At 46.7% G+C, this 18,813-nt stretch overlaps 1 protein-coding gene across 9 annotated transcripts in view; it reads left to right on the top strand.

Annotated features, from left to right (window-relative positions):
• LOC147750875 (natterin-3-like) overlaps window positions 1-11,859 on the top strand; it is a 131,009-nt gene extending 119,150 nt beyond the window's left edge. For all 9 annotated transcript variants that reach the window (XM_086918290.1, XM_086918315.1, XM_086918298.1 and 6 more), the window contains one exon: window positions 9,363-11,859. In XM_086918290.1, coding sequence (XP_086774416.1) covers window positions 9,363-10,442 — 1,080 coding nt within the window. In that variant the 3' untranslated portion in view covers window positions 10,443-11,859. The remainder of the gene's footprint in view (window positions 1-9,362) is intronic.
• The last annotated feature ends 6,954 nt before the right edge of the window (window positions 11,860-18,813 follow it).

Here is an 18,813-nt window from a genome sequence, read left to right as displayed (position 1 = left end):
GACCAGATGCTGCGTGTTATCATGAAAGAGATGTCCGAGCTAAAGAAGCGGGTGGACAAGAATGAGGAAAGGGGTCCAAAACGTCCTTTGGCGGGAGCAGCCCCGGGAGGGAAAAACAAGAGGCCCAGGAGGGGAGCAACGGGAGAGGAGATCCCCGGTCCCAGTGCTCCGCTCGAGGCTCCAACTCCCGTGCCGGAGGAGGGGAATCCGATCACCCCCGTGTCCGAGGATGATATGCCGCCCGAGTTGGCAGCACGATTGGCAGCGTGGTTGGGAAAAGGTAACGAGGGCGCCACGGCTGTCGAAGCGCAGGAGCTGATTAAGCAATTGCGTGAGAAACGGGAAGCAGCCAAGGTGCCCGTGCCGGCTGCAGTGGGGGACAAGACACCAGGGACGGTTGCGACCACAGAGGCAGCGTCAGGTGCAGGTAAGCGGCCATTGCCGATCGCGAGGGATGAGTCAACACCCTCTCGGAGAGAAAAGTTGGGGCAACATGTTCCTTTGGCAATTAAGGAGAAGATTTGGGCGGGGGAGTATGTGAACATTTTTTCGTTACTTGTTGATCATTATGAGGTGGAACATGTAAAGAGTCAGAAGGACCTCATGCATCCGAGTGTTTGGCGCGCAAAGATGGCCGCCTTTAAAGTGAATGAGAATATCGCCAATTGGGGCAATGCCTGGGGAATCTTTACATCAATCCTGGGGGAACGTAGGCCTGAGTTGCTTTCCGAGTTCCCAATCTACCAATCACGAATCATGGGGTACTCGACATCGCACCAGGGTAATCATTGGTTTTGTTACGATAATATGTTCAGAAAGGAAAAGGAGCATAATAAAAGTTTAACCTGGGATTGTTATGATGCCTTGACCTGGGATAAAATGAAGGAGTCAGGGATGTTAAAAATGCCGTTGGTAGGAAGTAATGTGGGTGAATCCTCCCGACAATATGCGGGGACGCCCTTTCGATCAGGTTCGGGGGCCGACGATCACTCAAAACCTACCGGCAATACCGGAAGGAAGGGTTTCTGTTTTAATTACAACAGAGGAAAATGTACGAGACCGCAGGGATCGTGTAAATTCAAACATGAATGTAGTAGTTGTGGGTCGTCCCATCCTGAGACCTCGTGCAGAGCCAGAACGGGTGATAACGGGGGGAGAGGAGGTGCCAAACAGGTCTAATATAGTCCGAGGGGCGCCTTTACCCACTCCCATTGATACCCTGGCAATGATCCCTTGGCTCAGTGATTACCCGGATCGTACTTCTGCTGGGGTGCTGCGAAACGGTTTTTCGTATGGTTTCCGCATCCCGGTAGGGGACTTTCAGGGTGTGGATAAGTGTAAAAACCAACTTTCCGTCTTGCAGCATACAACCGTAGTACGGGATAAGATCCAAAAAGAGGTGACTCGAGGTCGGGTCGCTGGCCCGTTTAGTCTACCCCCAGTCCAGAATTTTGTTTGTTCTCCCTTAGGGGTAGTCCCCAAGAAAGACCCTGGAGAGTTCCGACTAATTCATAATTTATCAGCTCCACGAGGTCTTTCCGTAAATGAGGCAATCGATCCAGAAGTGTGTTCGGTGCGGTACGCATCCTTCGATGAGGCCGTAGCCATTTTGAATCGCCTGGGGCCCGGGGCGCTGATGGCGAAATCAGATATCGAGTCAGCGTTCCGATTGCTCCCGGTACACCCAGACGACCAGCGTCTCCTAGGTTTCATGTTTCAGGGTTGTTATTACATGGATAGGTGTATGCCAATGGGGTGTTCTATATCCTGTGCTTATTTCGAGAAATTCAGTAGTTTTCTACAATGGGTTTTCACAAAGAAAACGGGTTTCCAAGATGTAATGCACTACCTTGATGATTTTTTATTTCTTGGGGCAGCCGGGGGTCTTGAATGTGGCCGGGCCTTGGCCGAATTTTGTGTGTTGATGAAACAGTTAGGTGTGCCATTGGCGCCGGGTAAAACAGTGGGTCCTACGACTTGCCTCGAGTTTCTGGGGATCGAGTTGGACTCCATTGAGGGGTGTTTCCGTTTGCCAGCCGAGAAAGTGTTGAAGTTCAGGGCTGCGCTGCAACTGTGTATAAATGCATCAAAAGTTACGCTGCAACAATTACAGCAAGTGGTGGGACAGTTGAATTTTGCCCTGAGGGTAATACCAATGGCCCGCCCCTTTTCCCGTTCAATTGCCCAAGCGATGGTCGGCCTTAAAGAAGGCCATCATCGCACGAGACTATCGGCCGAGATCCGCCAGGACATGCGTATTTGGTTAGCATTCTTGGCGGATTTCAATGGTAGAATCGTCTGGAATAAACCAGCCGTGTCTTCTGAGGAGCTGGGGCTATGGACAGATTCTGCGGGAACCATAGGTTTTGGCGCCATTTTCGGCACGAAATGGTCGGCACAAAGATGGCCGACTTGGTGGCATGAGAGGGGTCTGACGAGTAATATTGCTTTCCTCGAACTGTTTCCCATCTTGGTGGCCTTGAGAACATGGCCCGATGGGTTCAAAAATCACTCGGTCATATTTTGGTCGGACAATATGACCGTGGTCGAGTGCATCAATAGTCAGGCAGCACGTTGTAAACTGATCTTAAGACTGCTTAAAGAAATTGTGTTACTATGTATGCAATTGAACGTGCTATTCAGAGCAAAACATGTGCCAGGGGTGATGAATCAGGTAGCTGACGCACTGTCTCGTTTTCAAATGCAGGCTTTTTCGGGTTTCCTTCCCTCAGCGGACCCGGAGCCGGCACCCTTTACCGAAGCTCTCTGGTCTCTCGGTGCCCCGAACTTCGTCACCTCGTGGGAGAGAGTCTAGCACCAAGGACGAGGAAGGCATATGAAGGGGCGTTTCGGGCCTATTTAGCCTTTTTGGGGAGTGATAGAGAGCAACTTTGGGGTCATGAGGAATGGGTGGTGAATTTCCTGATGTCCTTACGTAGGGCTGGGAAATCGGTGGCTACGGCCCAGAGGCATCGTGCTGCCATTTCCTTTATTGCCAGAGCACACGCTATCCAGGACCCAACAGCGTCTTTCGTTGTACAGAAAGCGCTGCGTGGGTGGCAACGCCTTGAGGGTCGCAGAGTAGATGAAAGGCGCCCAATAGGTTTGGATAGATTGTCCCAGTTGTTGGCTACACTTCCTGCCACATGTTCATCTCAGTTTGAGGCAGTGCTGTTCCGAGCCGCGTTTACGCTAGCATTTCACGGAGCAATGCGAGTAAGCGAACTAGTTGCAAGGAACAAACTGGATGTGGCGGGGGGTTTGTGCCGGGAACATGTTCAGATCAGGGGAGAAACGATGACGGTCTCCTTTGTAAAGTCTAAGACTGACCAAGATGGGATGGGTGACTGCGTCGTCGTACGCAGGATTCCTGGGTCCTCCATATGTCCGGTAAAGTGTTTAGAGGATTACCTAGCACGAAGGGTGGCATCATGGGGGGGGACTTTGTTAAGACACGCGGACGCCACCCCACTGACGAAATTTCAGTTTCAGCGGGTGCTTGCGATGTCAGTTGCCGCTGCGGGCTTGAACCCGGGCGAATTTGGGACCCATTCCTTTCGGATAGGGGCTGCTACGGAAGCTACAGCCAGGGGTCTTGATGTTGAGCAAGTGAAACGAATGGGGCGTTGGTCCTCCAATTGTTATAAGAGATATGTGCGGTTGCACATGTTGTGAAGCTGTAATTATGTACTTTGTACTCACGCTTCTTGTTTTTTGTTTGGTTTCAGTTACGCAAGCCTACGAGGCGGGGCGGACTATGCAGTCGACCCTACACCGGGCCAGCGGTCAGACATCACCGGCTGTGAAAAAGGAGGTGTGGGTCGTGGGCCACTCATACGTGAGGCGTGCCGCGGACGTATTCAAAGCAGGTGACATGATTCACGTAGCTGGGGAATACGGGTACAGGATGTCCTTCTACGGAAGGGGCGGTCTCTGTATTGACCAGTTTCAAACATTCTTTGAGGGTTTGTTAGGGCGGACAAGGTCACCGCCGTCTATAGTAATAGTGCATGTTGGGGGCAATGATTTGGTCACCATCGGTAGACGACTACTCCTGGAGGCAATGCTTTCCACTGTAAGTTGGTTGGCGAGGAGAGTTCCGGGGTGCACAATTGCATGGTCCCATTTGATTCCACGAAAGGTGTGGCGGGGGGCTATCTCTATACCTGCTTTGAATCACTCTGTTAGAAAGCTTAACAATAAAGTGAGTAGGTTGTTCCGTTCCAGGACATTGCATTCTATTTCTCATAGCTGTATTAATGATGACAGGATGTATTCGGGGGATGGTGTGCATTTGTCTTGGGTGGGGAATGAGTTGTTCTTAGGGGACCTCTTAGCATGGTTGAAATCTTTGAAACATGACCTTTAGGTAGGAGTTTTTTTGGGGGGTCCGGATAGCCGGTCAACTATCCGGCCTGTGGCGGTAAGGTCATGATCGGTGAGCACTAATTGGAAGATCCCTATGAGTGGGCGTCACCCAACACGGATGGGAGCGCTCGGGGGAGGTGGCCTTTGGCCCCTCAACGGGGAGGCGGTCCCTTCTAAGGATGGGTCGCCGGAAGAAGAGGAAAGGCGGTCAAGGCCCCTTCCTGTGTAGGAGGGGTTACAGCCCCCTCCTGGGGAATTTCCCGGGGCCAGTGACATCTGCGACGGCAGATGCGGTAAGTTGTGTGGGGTTGGGGGGAGGTCTACGATACCTTCTAGATACCTCACACGAGTCTTCGAACGACCTGTAACTGGCGTCGAGTTGATAAGTGCCCCCGTCAAGACAAGGGAAATTGTAGTAGTTGCACGTGAGTACGCCTCAGTGCTGTCGCCCCTCCCAAGTGGGCGGGGTATGTCTGGTTAGGGATCTTGACACCGGTTACGACCTTGCCGTTGGCCCTTAAACGTTAGGATGTACAATTTCAATATTTCAAGTAAATGTTTTGTAGGATGTTAGATCGGCTAGGAGAACCTCTGTATTAGAGAATCTGTTAAGGTTAGCCAAACATCGCAGTGTGGTATGAAATTGTACATTAATGTTTAAATGTTTTAATTTTTTGTTTTAATAAATACGGCCGGGAGGGTCACTCCCTCCCACTTCCAAAAAACTTCAAGAACTGTTTCCGGTTTCCCTCATTTGGGGATTGTGTTGAGAGGGGGTGGCGGGTATCTCAGCCATATGGAAAGGGGCGACCACTCGGTCCCCCCGAACGTATGGCAGAGTGCCTCGATCCCCCCGGGAAGCCATTTTTGGGCGGGAGGCGCGTCTCGGCTGGTATGCCCGAAGCGGCGTAGCCGGGGCGCGCTTTTTCCCGCCCTTTGAGTGGGCTGGCCTAGACACGGACGCCGCCGGCCACGCCCTCGGGGCAGGCAGGGGCGGGTTTACGCCCGCCCTGAAGATGGATAAAAAGAGACGCAAGACCAGAAGACATCCTCTTGTTCCTGTGCTCTGAAGCTGCACCTCCCCGCTGCACGTGAGCTCGAGACGGAACGAAGAGCCAATTTTGACCCACCCACCAGCCCCTGAGGACAGCTAGTTGTCTTAATAAAGTTGATCAGTTAATCTATTTCGTTTTCAGGTTGTTTTGGTGTTATGTTGATATTTGATGTGTAATAAAGTGGTATAATGTTACAAGTTGATGATTAAAGAATGTCGGATTTAAGGTCCATTTAGACACAGGTTTTTCGGTCATAGTGGCCAATGTAGTTTCGTTTAGTTAGCACTTGTCGTATTTATTTCAGTCGGTAGGCGGTAAGGTCATGATCGGTGAGCACTAATTGGAAGATCCCTATGAGTGGGCGTCACCCAACACGGATGGGAGCGCTCGGGGGAGGTGGCCTTTGGCCCCTCAACGGGGAGGCGGTCCCTTCTAAGGATGGGTCGCCGGAAGAAGAGGAAAGGCGGTCAAGGCCCCTTCCTGTGTAGGAGGGGTTACAGCCCCCTCCTGGGGAATTTCCCGGGGCCAGTGACATCTGCGACGGCAGATGCGGTAAGTTGTGTGGGGTTGGGGGGAGGTCTACGATACCTTCTAGATACCTCACACGAGTCTTCGAACGACCTTTAACTGGCGTCGAGTTGATAAGTGCCCCCGTCAAGACAAGGGAAATTGTAGTAGTTGCACGTGAGTACGCCTCAGTGCTGTCGCCCCTCCCAAGTGGGCGGGGTATGTCTGGTTAGGGATCTTGACACCGGTTACGACCTTGCCGTTGGCCCTTAAACGTTAGGATGTACAATTTCAATATTTCAAGTAAATGTTTTGTAGGATGTTAGATCGGCTAGGAGAACCTCTGTATTAGAGAATCTGTTAAGGTTAGCCAAACATCGCAGTGTGGTATGAAATTGTACATTAATGTTTAAATGTTTTAATTTTTTGTTTTAATAAATACGGCCGGGAGGGTCACTCCCTCCCACTTCCAAAAAACTTCAAGAACTGTTTCCGGTTTCCCTCATTTGGGGATTGTGTTGAGAGGGGGTGGCGGGTATCTCAGCCATATAAAAAGTCCATATATTTATTCATATTTTAAAGAAAGTTGCCACATTGCATGATGCAACATGGTTTTATGCAGCACATCAATCATCTTGAAAGTATAAAAAAGTGTGGCACACTTTAAAAACACCTGGCATTGGCAAAGCCAAATGCGGCAGCTGGCATGGAGTCAGAGATAGGAGCGGTGTGGGAGGAGCACCCGGGAATGGTGGGAGGACAGTGAGCTTGACTTCAAGCTGCTGCCAGGCCTGGTGTTGGACACTCAAAGTGGGGTGGGTGATAGGTGTGAGACTGGGTGGGAAACGTTTGGGAAAGAGAAAAGAGCCAGAGGAAGAAGCAGGGCATGCTATTTTATGGAGTGCTGCAAGAGAAATGATGCACCAAAAGAAGAGGAATGCTCAGCCAATCAAAAGCCAGTGTATAGAGAATGCTCCAGTGGCAGAACAAACTTAGGAGTAGGACGGAAGCCATCCGATAATGATAAAGAAAAGGCAACTGAGATAGACAAGACAGTCATGAGCAAAAGCCATCTCTACATACTACTGTGTGCACTGCTGTCTGAGACAGACAGTAGCAAAACTGAAAATGAAGGGCACCACACTTGTCCACCTGCTGCTAGGCACTCAAAATTGAAGCAGCCTGAACAGAGAAACCAGACATTACTTTGACAAACTATATAGGGATGTTTATGATATGGTCACAGCTTTTTAACACACAGCGGTTTGTCACTCAGAAATGAAAGGTGCAGAGCACCGATACTGTCTTAGTCTGTGAGGGCAATACAGTGTCTGCCTCAAAGCTATGACCCATGGTCAACTGCCAGTGCCAGACAGGATTGACACTGCAAAAATGTGTTATGTGCACCTAGGAACGCACATCTCTGCTCTGAGATACTCTGTTTCAGAAAGATACCGCTAATCCTTGATAAGGGGAGGCCTTCTGCAGATGCCGAAATGCAACAGCCCTCAGGAGTGGTGGGGGCCACAGAGAGAGAGTCTGGTCCACGCCCACTCCTAATGAAAAACACTTCAGAAAAGATGCAAGTTTTAAGACCTTTACTGTAAGAACCCCCACAAGGGCAGCAGCCTCATCCAATGAAGCTATCAGCTCTCATTCCCGTTACACAGAGCACTGAGCACAAAGATTCAGCAGAGATGAAGCAAATATCATTGTTCTCAGAGAAAGTATGTTCCAGTCAGATCAGTCTACATGAAATTCACATATTGTAGGCAAAAAGGAAAGGCACAATGCAATCGAAGTGTGTGAAGGATAATATTATAGTTATTGCTGAAAACGCAGTGATAAGGTGTCAAGTAATGAACGTATGAAGATAATGCGTTACTGGCTATAATAAAAAAGCATCATCGCCAATATGAAATATGCAGAACGTGTATACAGCTAGCAAAAAAATCTCAAAACACTGCAACCTGGCCTCATTTATATTTCAGAGCTTTAGTAGCTGATAAACTGAATTCTTTACTCGGTTATAGTTTCCATTCCCTCCTCAGTGGGGTAGAAGTGACATCATGTAACCTTTTAACCCGGGTGACATCATTTAAAGTGGTATCGTACAAACGTTGACTCTAATGGCCGTCTACTTCAAGGCTTGTTTCTTTATTTAAACATTACGGATCAACATGTTTTCACTAGTGACTGATAAGGGGGAATAAATCACCAGATATTAAATGTAGGCAGAGCTGCAGCCAAGGATGCATGCGCGCACACAGACGCAATCCGAAGCAATCCGCAGGATTTGCAAGGCAAGCATTAAAGACATTGGCTCTTTAATCAATAGATATCCCAGTACGAGGCCTCGGCTCAGCTCTGACTGTTTCTTTACTTTCCCACCATTACTAAAGTAAGAATGCTTGCCTTTGACAGATGCTATTTATTTTTTCATGTGCCACCTTTGCATAGCGAAACTATTGGAATGTATTCCAGAAAAGCTTGTCCCCAGAGGTTCTGAGTTGAAGTTTGAAGCAAATATTTCCATAAGCATAGCAAATGTGTTGGATTTCCTTTCCACAAGGCACCAAGAAAGTGAGAGAAGGCCATGCTTGAGCAATTCAATCATTTTAGCCTCTCTGTGGCAACACATATGGGAACAACCATATGAAAAGTCAGCCCAAACTGCCAGGCCATACCAACTCTCAATAAAGCACAAGCCACATAAGATGCATTTGGCATCATCAGTTGGATGCAGGTTACGACGCTAGGAGGAGCGTTCTCAGGACCCAAAATGGGCACACATTGCCGAAAGTGTCCTTCTGTAAAAGCACACAGACGCTAAAAGCAATGGAATGGAATCTCTCAATAAAAGAAATGATCAAAATGGGTAGCTCGAACATTTCAATATTTTGTTGCCTCAGTATTAAGAATCCATGACATATTGCTGGTTGAGGACTGAAGAAGTCCGAGGGTACACCTCCACTTCCTTTCTCCCCGATGGCAAGGATGTGTGCTTATGATTTGGAGTCACGTAACTATCAACTACTTTACAGATTATAGCACTAGTTAGTTTTCGCAGATAGATGCTTATTTGTGGACTAAAGGACGTGTTGCATCTGTTCCCCACAACATTAATGCACAGCGTGGAATCAGAATCAAATGTAGGTATATCACTCACCAGCAACAGCATTTTGCGACAAGAATTACCATGTTGGTTCCTATCTATACCTAGAAAACAAACCATTTGATAATACACACATATGCATGAAAACTGTGAACAAATATTTCCATCAGTGGTCTACTGATTCCACTGTGGGTCACGTGCATTAATCTTAAGAATGATGACAAATGTGATTTTATTTTGCACATTCAACAATTGCTTTCTTCATTCCGCTAACATTTACCTTTTTCTTTCCCACATATGATTCTTCGGAAATCCAGACACTTCTGGCTGCTCAGCTACATGACGTGTTCACCACTTCACCGGATGTTGCCTCAGGAGAACATAGCTCCAATCAGCTTGCGATAACTGCGGGATCCACTGACACAGATGGCCAAATCCTGTTCAATGATTGCAAAAACTTAAAGTGGGTGGACTGGAAAGGGAATATTCCTGATTGGGCTGTGTCAATTGAAAATGAGTCCTATTCTCGTAGAGATTATGTTAGTGCAGGTGACAGTATAGGCTACTACACTCCAAGTAAAGGCCCATACTGTTTCTATTCCTTGTCCGACAAGGAACACCACACCCCCAACTTTCAAATACTGGTAAATGAGGGTGATTTTGAGCGTTTAGAATGGAAAGCAGGCTCTTGGGGTTCTGTTCCTGATAATGCCGTCAGATGCCATCCTGCAGTCAATACTTTTGTCGGCAGGAATAAGTATGGGTTAGGAAAAGTTGTCCCTAAATTTAATGCATTTTTCCTACCCTGTGAAGGAAAAGAATACTGTTATAAGTGGTATGAGGTTCTCACTGTGTGTAGGGATTACAACACTGAAAGCATATCAAACGTGCAATACCAGATGAAGAAGGGTACAGCTGAATATCAGCCATTTACAATCTTGGATGAATCCATTATGGAAAACAGGAGCGCCCAGGAAGTGAAGAGTACAGCCACCTTCCAAAAGGAGATCACCTACCATCACCATTGGGATACCGACCGTGGGGTCAAAGCTGGAGTGTCGTTACACTTCAGGACCCAGTTTCCAATCGAAACAGCCAGTGAAAAGAGAGAAATTGTACTCCATGAGACGTTTCAAGGGCTAGAGAGGTTGAGCATGAAGACAACACAAGCAAAAATGATAGAGGAGAAAATAGAGGTAACTGTCCCACCCAATCATGCGTGTGAGTTGGTCTTACAGGCAAGAAAAATTACTGCAAAGATTCCCTATCAAGCAACGCTGTGCCGCACCTACAATGATGGGCAAATTCGCAGCACCACTATCCAAGGGGTGTACACTGGCACTGGGTATGATGGAGTTGAAATCCTGGTTAAAGCGTGTCACCTCATTTCTGATTGATAAGATAGTCCCATCATGATCAACGCTAGGAATAGGATTGAGTGTTCAGAGCACCTGGGTTTCTGAAATGCCCTATGATTGGCCCATTTGTTCTCCAAACAAGATATAATTTCTATACAAGATTGTTGTGCCTAGTAGTGGTCAAAAATTCAATGCAGGAGTCTCAGCACTTCCCTTCAGTGCCAAAAGGGTACTTGTAAAAGGCCAAAGGTTGACTTGTTTGTGGCAAACCCCTGTGAATAATTACCTCAAGAGGCTTGCATATATGATTTCTAAGATTCTGAATAGAAATAGAAGGAATGTAAAATCACTAGGTGACAAATGACCCCTAGTGCTTCTTTTCACAATATTCTACAGTAGTAGCCAGTTCCAGCATGCCTCCTTTGTGCCTTCTCCCAAGTTGACAAATATTCCAGACGTGTGTGCACCCCATGCACTCATATGCATATGGGATAGAATGCCAATAATAGTAATTTTTCTATTTTTTATTTACAACATGTCACACTTATTTTTCATAGTCGGGGTCATGAGGTAATTCCAAGATGCAGTAGTAAATGTACTGTGCAACACTGCAGAGGGGTCTAGTGTTGTAGCAACAAATTGAAAATAACATTTGTACTCATATGCTTTACTGCTTTTTATATACTCTGATAACACCAGCCCCTTTGGCTGCTTGTTACTGGTTTCTATTTTCATTGCGGTGTTGCTGCTCTGGGTCTGCAAGAATCAGAGTCTTGTGCAATAACCAACCATAATGCCGCAAATTTCCATCATTACTTCAAAATCCCTCATTCGGAGTTTATTGAGAATCCAATCTGGTATCTTTACACCCTGAATTACCAACACCGTAGGGTTCTGTACAAAACTACACAAAGCACCACAGTAGTATTATAGTTTATCCCTATGCAATATATAATTACTTGGGATATCAACTTTACTGCAAACAATTCCAATAAACTAAGCTCTTTTCCAGTGACAAGTTAAACTAGGTTTGAATGAGTATTTGAAACGTTGCTTTCCAGTTGCAGACATGGGTGTGACACAACCATGAAAATGATCAAAACCTCACACAGCTAAATACCTGATTGAACATTGCTTAAATAAGGTGCAGTAAATCCTAAGGGGCTGTAATATCTTTTAAACAATTTCATTACCTTTGATTTTGTAGATGGATAGGACATAAAGTCTTTATGGTGTAACGTTTTCTGCCGATTCTGTGATATTTTATGACTGTTTAAAATATTGATAGAGGATTAAAAAAATGCTGTCTCTCATTTGGTTACAAATATTACAAACATTAGTTTTTGGATTCTTACATTGAGTTCTTAAATACTTGTATGCATGAATTCATGTTGGTTGGGCTGTTTTTTCGATATGCAAAAATCAATAAAGATTTCATGGTCCAAGATTACAAAAAGTATTACAGGGTCTAACAGCCCTATTAAACTATTTGTCACAAGCATATCCAGCTGTTTTACAGTATCATATTGTGCTACATGAAACGCTTTATGTGACGGCAATGCAGGCTTTTGCGTTAGGCTACTTTTTGGTCTCGCCTATGCATCGCGCAAGCGCTGCTTAGGAGGGGACCTTTAGCAATCGCTCAGGACTTTTCCCTAAACGCATGCACGTGTTGCTCCCGTAAGGGAAACGCTGTGTGTGTCTAGTATCTGTTAAAAACATTATCTGTTTGCTTTGTCCATCTTTTATTACATCGTTTTTTTCCATTTTATTTGTGTATCTGCTCCCTTGCTGACTCCACTGCCTCTAGGAGTCACAGTTGCACGGCCTGCTCTCTCACCGGCGGCACTGCCACTAGGAATAACAGCTGCACCGACTGCTCCCCCGCAGACCCCAACGCATCTAGGCTTCACAGCTACACCGCCTGCTCCCTCACTGACTCCTCTGCCTCCAGGCCTCACAGCTACACTGCGTGCTCCCTTGCTGACGCCACTGCCTTTAGGAGTCACAGTTGCACTGACTGCTCCCTCGCGGATCTCGACGCCTCTAGGCATCACAGCTACACCGTCTGCTTGTATGCCGAAGCTACTGCCTTTAGGCCTCACAGCTACACTGCCTGCTCCCTCCCTGACAACACATCCTCTAGTCGTCACAGCTACACTGCCTGCTCCCTCGCTGACTCCTCTGCCTCTAGGCTTCACAGCTACACAGCCTGCTCCTTTGCTGACTCCAATGCTTTTAGGAGTCACAGTTGCACTGACTGCTCCCTTGCAGTCCCCAACGCCTCAAGGAGTTACAGCTACACTGTCTGCTCCATCGCCAAATCTACTGCCTTTAGGCCTCACAGCTACACTGCCTGCTCCCTCACTGACTCCACTGCCTCTAGGCATCACAACTACACTGCCTGCTCCCTTGCTGACTCCACTGCCTTTAGGAGTCACAGTTGCACTGACTGCTCCCTCGCGGACCCCAACACCTCGAGGCGTTACAGCTACACCACCTGCTCCATCGCCAAAGCTACTGCCTTTAGGTCTCACAGCTACACTGTCTGCTCCCTCGCTGACAACACTGCAAAAACAGTAACATTATGTAAAGTGCATGGGATGTTCAATATTTCCACTAAAATATAAAAAAAACTTAGCTAAAATATTTTCCTTTACAAATGCTTTTTCCATTGTATATTTGCTTATCTTATTTTAAAAAAAAACTGTCCACCTGTGGTAAATAAAATTACCGGGACTATTTTTCTATACATTAAATGACAATAAGGATAGCTCAATCAAATGAGAGGCAGAGTCCATGGTATCTGAGTCATACGGGCTTTAATTAAGTATCTCGAGACACTGGACATCGGGTTCCATCACCACTAAGGTTCAGGAAGGGATATTCAACATTTTATTAACATCACACATTATATATAGTAAAACCATATAATTGAAATGAATACAGTAGGCGTAACAAGTGAAAAGAGAGAGATAAGAACACATGTGCGTAGCAGGAGGCGTGTAAGGGGCGTACACGTAGGCGTGTACAGGATGAGTCAGAGAAACGTCACAAGTGGGTGGATGCTTGAAGAAAGTTTGCAGGGTCAGCAGAAACCTTTGCCACGGATGCGCGCGCAACTGAGCATGACGTGGTGTAGACGTGTAGCTAGGGAGCGCTGGGGGCTTGACTTTAGCACTAGTAGAGGAGACTGGTGTCTGGGATGCCAGAACGACCTGCACCTATAGCATATCTGGTATCTTGTGTTTAGAGGATGTATTATCTGAAGTAAAAGGTCTCTCGGGCAGAGGCCGTCCATCACTGAATGCTAGTGCGTGCATAGGGTTCTTCATGCAATGTACGGGGGCCATGGGCCTACCATGGTAACGGGTGCAGTAAATTACTTGCATGGAGACAGGAAGGCAGGGCCCTTTGCTCTGCAGTCGGGAATATATTTACCTATTTCACTAGACTGGAATGTGTTTTTGCGGAGGCTGAGCAGATAACTGTAGGCAAAATACCGTCTTGGCAGGCAGGCCAGGCCGAGCCGGGCACCGCTCGTCTGGGCAGGATGTAAGGTAGAGGTCAGGGATGCATACCTAAACAGCAGCTTTCAGAAACAGAAGAGACTCGGAGCCTCAATTAAGGGCCTGGCTCGACTGAGCCAGAAAAACATGGAGAACGTGTGCTTTGCGATATTCAAAAGTGCACCATGTAAAGACGTTGGCACCATAGGCCTAAAAGCCAAATTAACATTGTTTTCTTGGAGAACTGAATAACTGACATGTTAACGTTGGACGCAAATGCATATGCGTCTTCCTGGCAGGCACGGAAAGGGAATTACAGGACATACATGGGGCATGGGTGCATGGATGGGGTGCGAGTGGGGGACACATTGACTACCTAAAAATTTCTATTTCCTCATTCCCTCCTTGGCCCCTACTTCACCCTTTAGGATATATCTATCTTCATGAGACCATCTATCTGTTCATATAACATCATTTGCTCATCTCTTTTCATTCGGGAACGTGAACTTGGACGGGGAATACAAGCTGTGGCGCACAAGCCGCAAATCGCTGGCCCACATTGCAGACAGAGACAACAACTGAATAGAATAAGTAGTATTATTCCTAGGAATGATAACACTTTCCATCCCCAGGCGGATATCACACTCCTGAGCCAACCGGACCAAGTCCAGGTGCCAGGATTCTGGTGTATCAGGTGAGCAATTTCATGAAGCCTTGTTATTGCTTTATACACGGATGGCGCGTTATTAGGAATAAACACGCAACAACTGGATCCGATCACTCTACAAGCCCCACCCCTATCGGCCAGGATGACGTCAAGAACAAGGCGGTTTTGAAGAACAACAAGTCTCATAGCAGACTGCTCTTCGGTCAGGTTACCTAAAGCAGAAGTAGTCTCATTCACTACTGCTTCCAAAGTTCTGGTTAATTTGCGTATCAGTTTACTGTTTTGGACAGGACCTACAAAGAAAAAGAATCCTTTATTGAAATCTGTATATTGTTCCCACGTTGTCTCAGTCTGATCGACAATTGGGGACTTGATCTCCCTTCTATGTCTTACATGCACAAGGTGTGAATTTCGATGATAATCAGGTGGGGCTAGAAAAACAGGTGGTAATAGGAACGCAATATAACACGTTCCATCCCAATCCAGGGGCAGGTGTACATAAGCTGTCTGACCACAAATAAAATAGGAATGGCGAGAGGCTTTGAAAGTAGACTTTCCTTTATCGCTGAATTCGACTACAATATTACAATCACTGTGTCCTAGATGTACTGAACCATTCTTTCTAACGCATAATTCGCCTTTCACTGGTAAAACTGTTATAAACGGCAAGTCCGAATTAGTCTCGGACTGGACGTTCAGAATCATGAGATTGAGGGAAAAATTACCTAATTCATACACTTCATTTTCTAGATCGGTCCCTATCCTTTGGGGAAGACCGTCTGCGTCTGGGAAACATGCTTTATTCATGACTGTATTCAGGTTCCCCCATATCCAATTGCCTTGGGAAACTTTGGATTTACTGTCTAAGGAGGACATTAAAGCAAACCCTGCTCCGCACGAACCATTATGTGTAAACGGGTAGGGAAAGAGGGGCAGAGCTCCCTTGTATTTCTGATAAGGTGGGAGTCGGCCACATACCCAGCAATTTGTGGCATTGCTGGTCTGGTGAGTATGGTGTAACATACGAATGAAAGTGTTGTTGCGCATTGCTAGTCGATAGGACAGCTCGTGAGGGGGCAGGTCACTGAAAGTGTGCTCTACGGTGTCATTAGAGAAAGTATGTACATGTGAACCAAGAGGAGGAAAGAAAACATGTAGCATCAAGCTTATGCATATAATCGATATACTCAGAATAAACATAAAAATTAAAGTAATGACGCATCTGCTGTGCAGGTTTTTGCAATATTTTTCTCTCTTTTCGATTCGCCTATCTCTCTGACTATTTGGGTCTATCTTATACATGTCAGAAACCTGTCTAACCGCTTCACCCGAGGGGGACTTAACAATTAAACGCTGTCTGACTTACTAGACCTTAGTTTGGTTTTGTACTCCTGCTGCTGAGTTTTCTCTAACAGAGGGAGTTTAGAGTCAGTATCGGGGCAGTCCTTGGGAAAAGTCTCTGGACACAGTCCATGAAAACGTTTGATGTGGCTGGAATGAAGCCAACCTTTTCTTCCCTCTACTTTAACAGCGGTCCTCGTGGTCATCAACAGCAGTTTCGGTTCCTTCCACCTGGGCTCCAGAGGGCTTGTGCGATCGAAATTTCTAATGCAAACCAGGTCCCCGGAACGATTTCATGCGGTTTCACTTGGGTGTTGTCCGGGAAGGCAGCCGCGACCTGTGAACGACAAGAGAGTAGTGCAGACATCAAGGAAGCCAGGTAATCTGTCAGCATGTTATTATCAACATCAGTTATCTTACGAGGCATAGGCGTACCCCACATGTTTGGAGGTCTGCCGAAGACTACCTCATAGGGAGATAGTCCGGTTCTGGAATGAGCTACCATATGCATATAAAAGAGGGCAACTGGCAGGGCTACCATCCAATCTACACCTTTTTCTGCACAGACCTTCGCTAATCGTGTTTTCAGAGTCTGATTATGTCTCTCGACAAGGCCAGCTGCTTCGGGGTGTCGTACACAGTGAAATTTCCACTGGTATCCTAACAGGAGTGATACCTGTTTCATCAGTTCGGACGAGAATGGCTGTCCATTATCTGAGTATACGACACGGGGCAAGCCGTATCGCGGGAAAAAATCACGGACCAACTGTTTGACAGTGGTCACGGCAGTGTAATCTGGGACTGGATACGCTTCTGTCCATCTGGAAAGGGCGCATACGACTACGAGGACATATTTGAATCCTCGACATCGGTCCATCTGGATATAATCCATCTGGAGGACTTCAAAAGGGTGGTCAGGAGGATGAAATCCACCTTGTTCCACGGGAATGCCTTTGCCTGGATTGAACTGACAACAGATCATGCAGGTACGCACTTTCTGTTTTGCTGCTTCACGTAAATGCTTGTTGGACCAAAGATTCTGTATGCTGTCTAACATGGCTTTTTCTCCTAAGTGTGCTGGACTATGTGCTGTATTTATGATAACTTGAACCATAGAGTCGGGGAGAAACCATGTGGCTCTTCCCTTCGTCATCCATCCCTGATCTGTCTGGATCCCTCCTTGTTCAGTCCATTTCTTGATTTCGTCTGGAGTGGCATGTGTCTGTATGTCGAGTACATCTAGAGTGGGATCCTTAACCGTCATACAATGTGTCTGTGATGATACTTCAGTCTTTATCGGATCAGTCGGTATGTCTGTTTGAGTCTGAGCTGTGAGTTTAGCTGTGCGATCTGCCAGGTCGTTACCCTGGGTAATGGTGTCCGTAACTTTCGTATGTGCTTTGCACTTCATGATAGCAATGGATGCAGGTAGATGTATGGCATCTAACAGTGCTTGAATGAGGGGACCATGTTGTATCTTGGCGCCGTGAGAAGTTAAAAAACCTCTTTCTTGCCAGAGGATACCGAAGTCGTGAACGACTCCGAATGCGTACTGTGAATCTGTGTATATGTTTACTTTCAGGTTCTTGGCTCGTATGCAGGCTTGGGTCAGAGCAATGAGCTCTGCTGCTTGGGCAGACAATGTGTCAAGACGATGTTTCTATGACTTCTGTTTCAGTGGTCACTGCATATGCGGCCACTAACTCTCCTGTGCTTGTTCTCATACATGAACCATCCACGTAAAGTGTCAGGTCTGGGTCGGGCAATGCAATGTCTGTCAAGTCTTGTCTGGGTTTTGTTACAGTATTAATGATATCCATGCAGTCATGTGGTGTAGGGTCAGTTGTGCTTGAGGGTAACAATGTGGCAGGGTTTAAAGTGTTGCAACGTCTGATCTCTATGTGTGGCTGAAACAATGTCAATTCATATCCTGTCAGTCTTGCTATGGTCAGGTGTTGTGTCTGGGTTCGGTTCAGGAGAACTTCCACGGAGTGTGGAACTTGTACTGTCAGGGGATGTCCTAACACTATTGAGTCGCTTTGTCTGATTGCTAAAGCTGTTGCTGCAACTGATTTTAGGCACGCAGGCAGAGCCTGGGCCACTGGATCCAATGTACTAGAAAAATAAGCACAAGGCTTGTGTTTTCCTGCTTGATCTTGTGTAAGAACAGATAATGCTGTGCCATCGCGTTCAGTGACAAAAAGTGTAAAAGGTTTGCTCTAACATGGTGTCGCTAAAACAGGTGCTTGACATAGGGCTTTCTTCAATTCGTCAAAAGCTTGTGTATGTTCCTGAGTCCAAGGGAGGACAGTCGAAGTCGCTGCCTCCTGTGTTGTCAACTGTATGAGTGGTTTGGCTAGGTATGCATACTGAGGAATCCATTGTCTGCAGTACGAAGTGAGGCCAAATCAAGGCCCGTACTTCCTTTTGTGTCTTGGGTTGTGGAAGATGTGCAATTAACTGGATGCGGCCTGGTGTCAACTGTCTACCCCACTTGGACAGCAAGTGTCCAAGGTATACCACTTGCTGGGCACAGAATTGTAGCTTCGAAGGGGACACCTTATGCCCCTTTTCGGCCAAGAAATACAAGACAGTCAGTGATGCACGCTCGCAGTCACGTTCAGTCCGTGCTGTAATTAACAGATCATCAACATACTGGAGTAGGGCAGTGTCAGTAGGCATGTGAATACTGTGTAGTTGTCGTTTCAGGGCTTGACTGTAAATACTAGGACTTTCCGTGAACCCTTGAGGAGCACGTGCAAATTTGAAGCTTCGGCCATTTAAACAGAAACCGAAAAGATACTGGCTTTCCGGATGGATGGGGACACTAAAGAAGGCGTTCTTGAGATCAATGGCAGTAAAGAACGCTGCTTCGGAATCAATAGCAGTCAAT

The sequence above is a fragment of the Lissotriton vulgaris genome, chromosome 1_1, assembly GCF_964263255.1.
Source record: "Lissotriton vulgaris chromosome 1_1, aLisVul1.2, whole genome shotgun sequence".
Lineage (NCBI taxonomy): Eukaryota > Metazoa > Chordata > Amphibia > Caudata > Salamandridae > Lissotriton > Lissotriton vulgaris.
The sequence above is the reverse complement of the archived record's forward strand: the minus strand, read 5'-3'. Positions and strand labels throughout refer to the sequence as shown.